The sequence below is a fragment of the Vipera berus genome (genome assembly GCF_964194415.1).
Source record: "Vipera berus genome assembly, chromosome: 12".
Lineage (NCBI taxonomy): Eukaryota > Metazoa > Chordata > Lepidosauria > Squamata > Viperidae > Vipera > Vipera berus.
In genome coordinates, this window is record NC_138215.1 from 19,387,688 (window position 1) to 19,400,114 (window position 12,427).

The 12,427-nt window shown below is 41.3% G+C and overlaps 1 protein-coding gene across 1 annotated transcript in view; it reads left to right on the forward strand.

Annotated features, from left to right (window-relative positions):
• Positions 1-335: 335 nt before the first annotated feature.
• The window catches only part of CSPG4 (chondroitin sulfate proteoglycan 4), a gene marked incomplete at its 5' end in the record, with an annotated part of 43,148 nt that continues 31,056 nt past the window's right edge, over positions 336-12,427 (forward strand). The window contains one exon of the mRNA XM_081337751.1: positions 336-432. Coding sequence (XP_081193877.1) covers positions 336-432 — 97 coding nt within the window. The remainder of the gene's footprint in view (positions 433-12,427) is intronic.

The window sequence follows — 12,427 nt, forward strand, 5'->3', positions numbered from 1 at the left end:
TTGGAGGCCCAAATGATTTGGGGAGAGAAAAGAAAAGAGAAAAGAGAGTGTTCTGTGCCTTTGCGTTGAGAGATGGGGAGGAACTGACGTTCCCTTTAAGAGGGGAACTCATCTGTAATATGAGAGGTGCTGCTCTAGCCCAGCCTGCTTGCGACTGCTGAGGAAATTCAGATTGTCCCTCCCTGTCCCAGCAGCAAGTTTATTAAATATAGTAGTAGCTGAAAACTCAATTGAAAACAGACAGCCTCTGTTTCTAACGCCTGACTCACCCACTTGATCCTTCTCGGAGCAAGAGGGATGATCTGAAGCCACGGGCCACACTTGTAGGCAATACCATGGCATCTAGACTTCCTCGGGGGACTTGGGCTTGCTGGCCAATATTCCAACTTCTGCTACATCTTCTTCCTATCTGCGCCAATCCAGAGTCAGGAGGTAAGTCATCCTTCGCCCTTTCCTCATCTCTTGTTCTTCTGGATTTGAGGGGATAAAAAGCAATGATGATGGAGCTGTAGCCAAAGTCAAGAATGAGCAAAATTCACATTTCGAGCCAAGTCAATGCATCGGATGGTAGAAGGTCTCCATCCCAAAGGGACAGAGAGAGGCTGACACTAGTCTGACAGCTTCGCAAAGAAAGGAATGGGGGCAAGGAGTGAGCCAGAAATTTGAAGAGACGTACCGTTTTTTGGTTTTCTATCTTTCCAGTTAGAACTTTTGGAATTCTCAAGCCTGGCGTTTGGTGATCTTTAGAAAAAGTTCCTTCTGGACTGTACTTAAATTCCAATTTTCAAGTAGCAGCAGTCTTCTTAAAGGCAGGCTCCACTGAATAGATCAAATCAGAGATCAGCTGGAGCTGAGGGTGACAAGAGCACCAATCTGAGGTGGACATCTCAACTATGTGAGATGTGGGCCCAGATGGTCTCGAGGTCCCAGTTTACACCAATGACAGGTTGGGTGATTGCTAGGCTATGAAATGAATCTCATCGGTGGAAAGTTGAGAGGAGTTGGCTTCTCTTTACCTTGTTATGGGAGATAAGAAATGAACGTAGTCTGAAGGTCAGTGTTCTACCTACCAAGTTATGGGATTTGAGATACCATCAGTATCTTTTTCAGGTCTTCTTACAGAGGGCATAACAAGGTTCTCGGCCTCTTTTCTCCTGCTGAGATTGCTCCGAGGACATCACTTCTTAGAGGGAAGAGGCATGGAGATCTTGAGGGCCAACTGCTGAATCGGAACATACCACCTGCCTAGTTGCTTGAATCTAGCTAAAAATTGGGTGATGAATAATGTTTCTTGAGATACAAGGAATCCTAGGTCTCTTAAAAAAAATCTGAACTGCTGATTGTTTTACTATGCAGAGAAACTGCTTCTCCACCATGGAGCTAGTCAGCAGTTCCTTGAAAAGAAGCATGACCCTAGATTTCATTATTATCAAGAGGAAACTGAAAATGTTACAGACCCAATAAAGGCTGTGAAGTCAAAAGGAAGCGGAATGTTAACTGCAGACCTCATGAAGCACCGATTTATCATTGCTGCCCACTTACAACGCCATGTGCTTCTTGCCCTTATATAGCAGAAGTATTTTGCCCGTATTTTGTTTATCTTTCCAAATGGAATATGCTAGGAGAAATAAATGCATCTATTTTTATTTTGTTGGGTTGGCCTAGGTTCCAAAAAAATGGCATACTGTACATGCATCCTTTATTTGCTCATGAGAGGGAAGTTTCTCATAGCCTTTGCTGTTTGGTTGCCTAGACAACAAATCAGCTTTGAGTTGAACTCCCGTGTAGGAAAGGAAAATCATCAAGCTGGCCAGAATGCAGAAACACTTATTTACATGATACTAGTTGGTTAATGACAAACAAAGACTTTGAGGTTTATTGCACCTCAAAGTCTTCTTTTGTCATTAACCAACTAGTATCGTGTACTAGTATCAACCAACTAGAAACAAGAGGAAAGATGCTTTTAGGAAAATCTTCAGACATTTGAATAAAGAAGTCTTGATCAGAGAGAAAAAATATATCTCATGGTTCTTAAAATTAGGAAGGGCTGATTGATTGAATGAATGAATGAATGAATGAATGAATGAATGAATGAATGAGGAAACAAATGTCATGGATGTTGGTCAAAGGTGAACCACTAAAGGTCACTCTTTAGGGTCCAAGACGGACAGGGGGATTTGGGTTAATTACAGAAGCCACAAGTCACAATTCCTAAATTATGTAGCTAGGACTATTTACTTAAAAATAACTTTTGTATCAGATGTCAGTGAAGGTCAACCTGAAAATGTCCATGTTTTTCTGATCCCCAATCTCCAGCCTCCCTCATCACCGACCAGGTACTGATTACATGGAAATTATAATAGTGTAATATCTAGAAGCCCTTAAGTTCTTTGCCCCTTGGCATAACCTTTGAAATAATTCCTCCATGGGTTTATTTTGTGCCTAGTATGCATGATCCACCGTGGATGGTATCAGGGATATTTCACGACACTTAAAGCTGGAGGCCAGCAAAGATCGTGGTGGTTTAGAATGAGAGAGGTTGAAGTCAAACACATCGGGGGAAGGTTCCTCTCCCCATTTCTCCATAAATATCTTGTGTATGTCTGCAGGCTTTGGGCTCCCTGGAGCCTACTGAAATATTCCTCTGTTTGTGGAGTGGTGCCACTTTGACTGGAGCAACCAGGGAGTGCCCATCCCACAGCCTAGAAATAGAGAAATCCCTGCCAATGAATCCATCTCTTTTGAATCTCCCTGGGTTTTTTTTGAAGGTGAAGTCAGGTGGTGCCATCTGGGTGGGGATCCGAGCCTGCAGAATGAACAGTTGCATTCATTCTGCAGGACAAACAAGCATGCAGAATGCCAACCAATTTCCAGAGGGCGTTGACCACATTTTATCCACTGGGTGGTTTCTATAACTTGGCCCTAAAAATTTTTGGCAGTTCTCCCTCATTGGCTGTACTGTCTTTTCTATTTCATCCTTATCCTTGCTAGAACAGCCCCCTAAATCATTAAGGAGAGGACCTTATCCATTTGGATCCAACGTAAGGCTGGATTCTTCTGATCATCCTAGACGTCCCTCCCCTTCCCACTGGCTTGAATATTTTGTTGCAGTAGAATACAGAATAACAGAATTGGAAGGGACCTTGGAGGTCTTCAAGTCCAGCTCACTCCTCGAGCAGGAAACCCGGCCTAGACCATTTCAGTCCAATTACTTCTTTAAAACCTTCCAGTGATGGAGCACCCATAACTTTCTGGAGGCAAGCTGTTCCACTGATGAATTGATCATTTATCACTGATCATTAATCACTGATTATTATCACTGATCATTAATCACTGATGATATATCACTATTACTTATATGTACACTGAGAGCTTTTGCACTGGAGACAAATTCCTTGTGTATCCAACCACACTTGGCCAATAAAGAATTCTATTCCATTCCATTCCATTCCATTCCATTCCATTCTATTCTATTCTATTCTATTCTATTCTATTCTATTCTATTCTATTCTATTTTCTTGCTCTACATTCTATTCTATTCTATTCTATTCTATTCTATTCTATTCTATTCTATTCTATTCTATTCTATTCTACTTTCTTACTCTATATTCTATTCTATTCTATTCTATTCTATTCTATTCTATTCTATTCTATTCTATTCTATTCTATTCTATTCTATTCTATTCCATTCCATTCCATTCCATTCCATTCCATTCCATTCCATTCCATTCCATTCCACTCCACTCAATGATAGGAAGTTTCTCTTCAATTCTAGGTTAGAATTCTCCTTAATTCATATCTCCCACTTTGCTCCTTTATTTGCTCTTCTCCATCTCTAAAGGATGATCAGGTTTGCAAGATGGAGAACTCTTCAAACAGCCTTGAATTTGCTGAAAGCCAGATTATTTTTTTCCAACATCTCACCCCTACATTGGAAATTATTGAGTTTCTTTGGTCAGTACCTGTCATGACTAATTTTTTTTTTCCATTATTGTTCATGCTTGTTCTGGCATCATCCATTGATCATGCTTTCTGTAAAACACACTGATTTGAATTTTTTAAAAAATGATGATGATGAGATGGTATTTTGGTTTTGTGCCACATGTTGAACTGCTCTTTGTAGCTGAGAGGTGGAAAAAAATTACCCAGAGACAGCAGAAGTAGTTGGGTTTGGGTTGGGGTTTTTTGTGCCCTAGGAAAATTGATTTGATGACTATCAAGAATGGCTGCCTTATGAATTCATAATCAATATTTAGTCCTGTGGAGATATATTGGGATTGATAGATAAGCTAATCTTCATTGCAGTTCTTGGAGAAACAGAGTGGACCATAAATAGTATGCTTAGATATGTGTATATCTAACACTTTGAAAGGTTTTGTCACTGGCTAATTGCTTAATTGATTGAGCTATTGGATTTGGTATTTTCTGGCATTTAAAAGAATAGAATTAAATTACATATACATGGATTCAAATAGCTTGTTTGCTCATCAGTTTAATGAGCCTGATTAACGGTAATTTATTTTCTCTTGAAAGCTAATGTGGAATTAATAGATTCATTATCATGGAGAGATCATCAGAAGAACAAAAGAACTGTTTATGTATTTATTATTGGAAAATCAGTAGATCATTAATGTGAGAAACGTTTCTGAGGTAATAACTGTATGATGATAAATACAATTAATTGTAGTACCTCAGATTAATCAGCCAAATAGCATTATGGAATATTTTACATTACTCTCTAATGTGTGCATTTCTGTACAATTCTTCGACCAATTGTGCTATTCATTAATTCCACAGTCTTGCACATCTGTTCTGACACCATATTTCTTATACCATCTGCTGACAAACCTTCGCGCTGATACAACCAATCGCTGGCTCAGTTCTAACATTATACTAAAGGTGTGCAGTTTCTCATTTTTCCCCCTTCTTTTTGGCTGCAATCATCTCACCCTTGATCATGTCACCCAAATTCTCTTCTCCTCTTCTTCATCCATCAAACTGGGGTTTTTTTCCTCTCTCCACTAGCTAAGATCTTCTCTTTTCCCAGTTTTTGCACCCAGATCAACTTGAACCAGACATAACCCCTGATTATCTCATTGGCTTTTGTAGCTTTGGCTGTGAAGTTTCATACAAGAGCATGGTTTCCAAAAAGAAGCTGGATCATCAGACTTGGGTCCAGCAAAATATCAGGGATGTTGAGTCAATATTCCTCCTGGCTTTTGAGAAGAAGAAAAGGACAGCTTCCAGCTACCTCAAAGAAAGCATTCTTCTCGGGACTTACCGTTGCACACTATTAGCACATGGAATTGAATTTTAGGGTGTGGCTAAAGCTGAAAGGAACGGTAAAATGTAATTATTTTTCTTTGATGCTGTTTGCCATTTCTTGACATTAGTTTAGATTTCCTGTTGGAACCTGTGAGTTTAGACACACTTTGTAGGACAATATCTGGATTCTCCTGATATTTTCCTTGGTTCTTGGACCAATGAGTTGCTCACCCAAAAGAGCCAAGCTATATCCAGGAATTGATTGATCCTGGCTGTCACTTCACCATCTGAATTTACCAGATTAATTCCTCTTCATCCTACTACTAATTCACTATCCACTTGTCAATCCCACCAGGTAGACCAACCCAGGGAATCAGCTCCATAACAGGCTAAAACTTTGACCAGGATTTGTCTGAGAAATAAGCCAAATTATTATTATTATTTTTCTGATGGAGGTCTTCTAGTCCAAACCCTTGCCCAGTGCAGGAGACCTTGCACCATCTTGGACAAGTGATTGCCCAAACTTTTCTTGAAAACATCCAGTGATGGAGCACTCACAACTCCAGTAGGCAAGCTGTTCCACTGATTAATCGTTCTCACAGTCAGGGAACGTCTTCTTATTTCCAGGTTGAATCTCCCTCTGACGAGCTTCCACCCATTGCTTCTTGTCCTGCCCTCAAATGCTTTGGAATAGAAATTGACCACACTTCCCTGGGGCAGCCCTTCAAGCACTGGAAGATGCTATCACATTTCTCCTAATCTTTCTCTTCATTTTGTTGTTGTTGTTGTTGTTAGCTGCGAAGTTGTGTCCGACCCATTGCGACCCCATGGACAACGTTCCTCCAGGCCTTCCTGTCCTCTACCATCTTCTGGAGTCCATTTAGGCTCATGGCTCCTGCTTCAGTGACTCTGTCCAGCCACCTCATTCTCTGTCGTCCCCTTCTTCTCTTGCCCTCAACCTTTCCCAGCATGAGGCTCTTCTCCAGTGAGTCCTTCCTTCTCATGAGGTGGCCAAAGTATTTGACTTTCAACTTCATGATCTGGCCTTCTAAAGAGCAGTCAGGGTTGATCTCCTCTAGGACTGACCGGTTTGATCGCCTTGCAGTCCAAGGGACTCGCAGGAGTCTTCTCCAGCACCAGAGTTCAAAGGCCTCAATTCTTTGGCGCTCAGCCTTTCTTGTGGTCCAACTTTCACAGCCACACATTGCAACTGGGAAGACCATAGCCTTAACCATACACACTTTTGTTGACAGGGTGATGTCTCTGCTTTTTAGTGTGCTGTCTAGATTTGCCATGGCTTTCCTCCCGAGGAGCAAGCGTCTTTTAATTTCTTGGCTACAGTCCCCATCTGCAGTGATCTTGGAGCCCAGGAAAATAAAATCTGTCACTACCTTCTCTTCATTAGACTAGGCATATATAGTTCTCTCAACCGTTCATTGTATGGTTTACCCGCCAGACCCCTGATCATCTTTGCTGCTCTTCTCTGCACTCTTACTAGAGCCTCTACATCATTTTTACATTCTTTGTTGCCTAAACACGTCCAGCTGATCTCAAGGATGTGGTTGATCATGGGTGATGAAGGCTTTGGGATTTTGATCATTTAGCAAACGGACATTTCTAGAGGGAACTTTACAAACTTGCTTTTCAGTTTCTACAGGCCTCTTAACCTCAAAAGTCAGGACAGCCCCTTGCAACACCCTTGGCAGGGCATCTATCTGGCTGAATTTTCTGTGCTACTTGGAACTGAGTAATTCACTCGTTCTCTCCCCATCCCGTCTGCCCCCGCTCTTCTTCGCCGCCTGGCTTATTTTAAGGCTGCTGTCCTGAAACAGATGAGAAAAGGAACTTCCAGCTGATGGGAACCAGGGGATAAAAAAGATTTGAGACAGATGAGGAAAGAACCACCAATATCATGGGAACCTAAGAGTGATTTGTTGATCTCAGTCTCATTTTTAGCAACCCAATGTAAATTCACAAGGCCATGTTCCCCACAAAGGTTAAACATGGGTTTAATCCAGGGGCTGGAATCCGTTTTATTTTTGTAGCCTGATTGAAAGTCAGCAGGAAATGCGGTTTCATCAGCAGATAAGGAAGGATGATGTAGATTCTGCAGGAGCCTCCATCCTTTTTCCCAAAGCTGGATGAATTTTACTCTTCCGAGGGGCCAAAAAATGAGTACAAAGTTTATTTTCTTTCTTTCCCCCCTCTCTCACCACCCCCACCCCCCCCACTGGAACCAAAGAGCAATGGCAAAATTGTTCATTTTGTTGCAGGATGCTTCAGGTTCTCTGAGATCTTGCCTGCAGAAGTTCTCTCCTTCCTGGAAGGCAGCTGAGTAACGCATAAGCTTTAGAAGGAGGGAGGGAGGCAAAGAACTAAAGAATACACAATGTGAAATTCAGAGTGAGTTACGAGCTGAGCTCTAACATCTCCAAAGTTGGGCACAGTTTGGAAATAGTTCAGTTGTGTTCACAGCCCAGCTTTGTAGCTGCCTGCCTTCCTTCCTTGCACCGACTGATGCAAGAAAATCTTATTTATAGTTTTTAAATGTAAAGGTATTGCTGTATTACCCTGATCTGTAGGGTGGGGAGGGGCCCTGTTAGGATATCTATCTATCTCTCTCTCTCTCTCTCTCTCTCTCTATCTATCTCTATCTCTCTCTATCTATCTATCTATCTATCTATCTATCTATCTATCTATCATCTATCATCCTGTGTCTCTATCTATCTGTCTGTCTGTCTGTCTGTCTGTCTGTCTATCTCTATCTATCTATCTATCTATCTATCTATCTATCTATCTATCATCTATCATCCTGTGTCTCTATCTATCTATCTGTCTGTCTGTCTGTCTGTCTGTCTATCTCTATCTATCTATCTATCTATCTATCTATCTATCTATCTATCTATCTATCTATCTATCTATCTATCTATCTCTCTCTCTCTCTCTCTCTCTCTCTCTCTATCTATCTATCTATCTATCTATCTCTATCTCTCTCTATCTATCTATCTATCTATCTATCTATCTATCTATCATCTATCATCCTGTGTCTCTATCTATCTGTCTGTCTGTCTGTCTGTCTGTCTATCTCTATCTATCTATCTATCTATCTATCTATCTATCTATCTATCTATCTATCTATCATCTATCATCCTGTGTCTCTATCTATCTATCTGTCTGTCTGTCTGTCTGTCTGTCTGTCTGTCTATCTATCTATCTATCTATCTATCTATCTATCTATCTATCTATCTATCTATCTATCTAGAATTTGATTAACTTTTAATGGCAAAGCTAGTTCTTTAGAACTAAATCAGACCTGCATCTCCATAGGAGAATGGCAAACAAGCTTAAAGCCAATTATTCTCAAGTCCTGGCAATATTGTTAGAAGTTATATAGCTCAGTTTTTGCTATAAATTGCCTGAACAGGCACACACTGCAGTAAACCATTATACGGTTTCCCTGTTTCTGGTTTAGCCAACAGTATAAAGCTGGCTATTTGAGTTATAACTATGGTTTATATCTTCACTTTCTCTGTGAGCCTAACCAGCTGTGCTTTATTCAACATCCATGGCTGAGCACTTAATAGCTTGCTGCAATATAGGGATTCACACCCTTAAAAATGATATATTTTAATTTATATATTCATCAATGGTTTGACAAAATTATCATGCATAGAACAAGAAAAAAAAGAATGTAACCAAGGGTCTTCAAGAGACTCTAGCCCAAAGATGTTACCTAGCTGATTTGATCCAAGTTACAAGGCTCGGTTGCTAAATTTCCACACGCATTTTTCCTAAGTCAAAAACTCGCCTGATGTCTGTCTGAATGGGACTGGACTCTTGCAAGCCCAAGCAAAGTTAGATCCTTGATGGATCCATGTCCAACATTTTGCAGATAGATAGTTTGTCCAAGCAAAATAGGGGGAAATGTGGACTTACATCTTAGCTCTACATGTATTGAAAATACTGGGATTCAAGCGTAGACTGAAGATTTTAATTTCTATTAATCCCTTTTTAATAGAACTTCATGGACATAATTGTGATTTAGGGATGAGCATTTCTCCTCTATTGGAATATGTACATATTCCTGTTTAGTCCAGTTGGACGCCAACTGTGTTGCCTCAAGCCAGGTTTAAGCAGAAGTGTGCCCAGTGAGTTCTAGATTACAGTGATGACTTTTAACTGGCAAAGCTCTTAAAATTGTTTTATCTATCACTATAACATACCTGCAATGTTAAAAAGAGAGAAGGGAAAGTTTAACAAGAAAAAAAATCTCTAAGTATTCGTACTTTCACCATCTACTCTCAATAGAGACATTAAGCTATCCTCCTTCTGTCTTCAGTCCTCTGAAAACTCAGATCGTCAAGCCTTTTATTCTCAAGAAAGGCCATCCAACTCAAGGGGAATTTTGGGTGTGTGTGGAAAATGTGTGTCTGGCAGTTTTAATATGCCCAAACTGCTACTGTACGTTTCCCCAGAGTTTGGATTTAACTTGAATTAATTGGGGGGGGGGGGTTAGAGCAGACTCTTGAATTTGAGATAGAAAAGTGATAAGGAAGGTCACCCTTACATGAAATGATGCACAACACCACAAAGACAGTTTCCCAGTTCCATCTGTTTGGGTTTAGGCCCTTGTGTGAATCCAGTTTACCAACTAGGATTTGCGACTATTAATGTGTCACCCACGGGGATGTCCACAGGATATGATCCAAAAAGATGTCAAAATGGTGGCCTCGACATGGTAAGCAGACTCCATCAGATTTTTCTAGGCAACCCAGATTTTTCCATTCAATCCCACCACTTCAGCTGTCATCGTGACTTTTTTTTTAAAAAAACTGTACCCTGAAGACCCCACCCCGCCCCCACCCCCCACCCCGTCATGCAAGCCAGCCCATTGTGGTTTATTCCACAGAGACAGATAAACCAATATATCTCAACATGATGGGTGAACCTCACCAACGTCAAATCCCAATAAATCACATGCTGGTTTGGCACCAAGGGTTGTAATTTGATTGATGCAGCCTTGGAGAGGAGATTTGGGGGGGTGGGAGCGGTAAACAGGCACAGGAGGGGGGTGTTTTGTATTCCTTGCAACCAGAGGCTGCAAGAACAACTAGGAAACAGAAGCCAGGGGAGATCTATAGTGGTTTTGGTTGCTTTTTGTTGTTGTTTTTTTAGTTTTAGGGCACCCTGGAGATTTTCCCAGTCCTAACAACCGTGTCTTCAAATGAATCAGAGTCATCTTCTGTTTCTCCTTTCTTTTTCCCCCAATTCCTTTCCGACTAAGGGAAAGGGTGAATATTTATTTTCAGCTGATGAATACATATTTTCCACTCCTCCTCCCTTCTAAGGCATGATCCACTCGTTGTAATATATATAATTTTTCAGGACAGCTTGTGCAGTACGGCTGGAAACCACCCCCGAGATATTACAGCACCATTGGCTGCTGGGCAGGATTGGCAAAAACTGAGAAACAACAGCCCAGAAAAAGAGAGAGAGAGAGAGAGAGAGAGAGAGAGAGAGAGAGAGAGAGAGAGAGAGAGAGAGAGAGAGAGAGAGAGAGAGAGAGAGAGAGAGAGAAATTTCTCTCTCTGACTGGCTGCAGTCAAAGAAAGCTGCAACTAGACTGAGCAATGGGGAAGGGTGGGGTGGGGTGGGGTGGGGCTGGGCATGTGGGCACAAAGAATAGGGAGATGCTTTAAAGGGGGGGCAGTGAGGATACCCAAGGAACGACTGATGAGTCAGCTTTTCAGAAATGTGTTTGCCTGGATCGCACAGAGGGAAAAATCCTTGAGAGAAAGAATGTTGCAGAGAAGAGCAACTAAGATTATTAGGGGACTGGAGGTTAACATATATGACCAACGGTTGCAGGAACCAGGAATGTCTAAGAGGAAGACTAGGGGTGACACGATAGCAGCTTTCCAATATTTGAGGGTCTGTCAGGGAGAAGAGGGGGTCAAAGCACCTGAGGGCAGGACAAGATGCAAGGATGAAAACCTATCAAGGAGAGAAGCAATCTAGAACTAAAGAGAAATTTCCTGACAGTTAAAACAATTAATCAATGGTACAGCTAGCCTCCAGAAGTTGTGAATGCTCCATCACTGGAGGTTTTTAAGAAGAGACAGGAGAGCCATTTTCCAGAATGATATATGATAAATGAGCAGGGGGTTGAAGTAGAAGACCACCAAGGTCCCTCCCAATTCTGTTATTCTGTTACTGTTTGTGTTATCTCATATTGTACTTGAATTGAGTTTCATTTGTGGTGCAATCCAGAACACTATGTGGAAGAAGGCTTCAAACGAACTAACCACAAAGTACAAAGGGTCCATTCTCATTCTTGGTCAACCACAACATGATCTAACACCTCAGTGGGGAACAAGAATACACATACGATCCCACAATTGATATTTAAATCTGACTCCTTCACAATCGGAAACAAAGAGGGCATAGGGAAGGAGGCCAGCCATTCAAAAAAGTCCTACAGTTGGGACACCATGCAGTAGATGCCTTTTGTGGTTGTTTTTGTTGGTGGGGGAGGGTCTTCTCTGAGCATGGTTGCTTTTCTGCAGACATCTCATGACCAGGTTAGAGAACATCATCAGGGCATTTTTGAAGCCGATGAGATGGTTCTTCAAAACTTACAAGATCTTGTTATGATGGACCGAGAACGAGAACCCTTTCCATTTTGTTGCATCACCAAAGGATCCAATAAAGTATGCCCATTGTCTTCTCATTTTTAATTCCCAAATTCAAAAAGACCCTCAAAGAGTCTTGAACTAAATGAGCACAGGAAGATGGCAAGCAACATACAAGACTTGCAGCTTCTTGTAACCAAAATCCATGTCCCAAAGCTGCTTTTTCAAAAGCCAACTGGACTTTCTCGGTTTTCCTTGAAGACTTTCGCTTCTCATCCAAGAAGCTTCTTCAGTTCTTCAGAAGCAAAAAGGTCTTCAAGGAAAACCGAGAAAGTCCAGGTCCCTTTTGAAAAATCAGCTGTGAGACAACCGGGACCTGGATGAACGGATAATCTCCACAAACTCCAGAAAGACAATGCTTTCTCAATTCTAATTGAGCAAATTTATGAGAATTAACTACACAATATCAGCTCTGTTAAGGATTCCCTTATCCAGCCACCCACTCCCCTAAATAAGAGCCCTTTCTGATG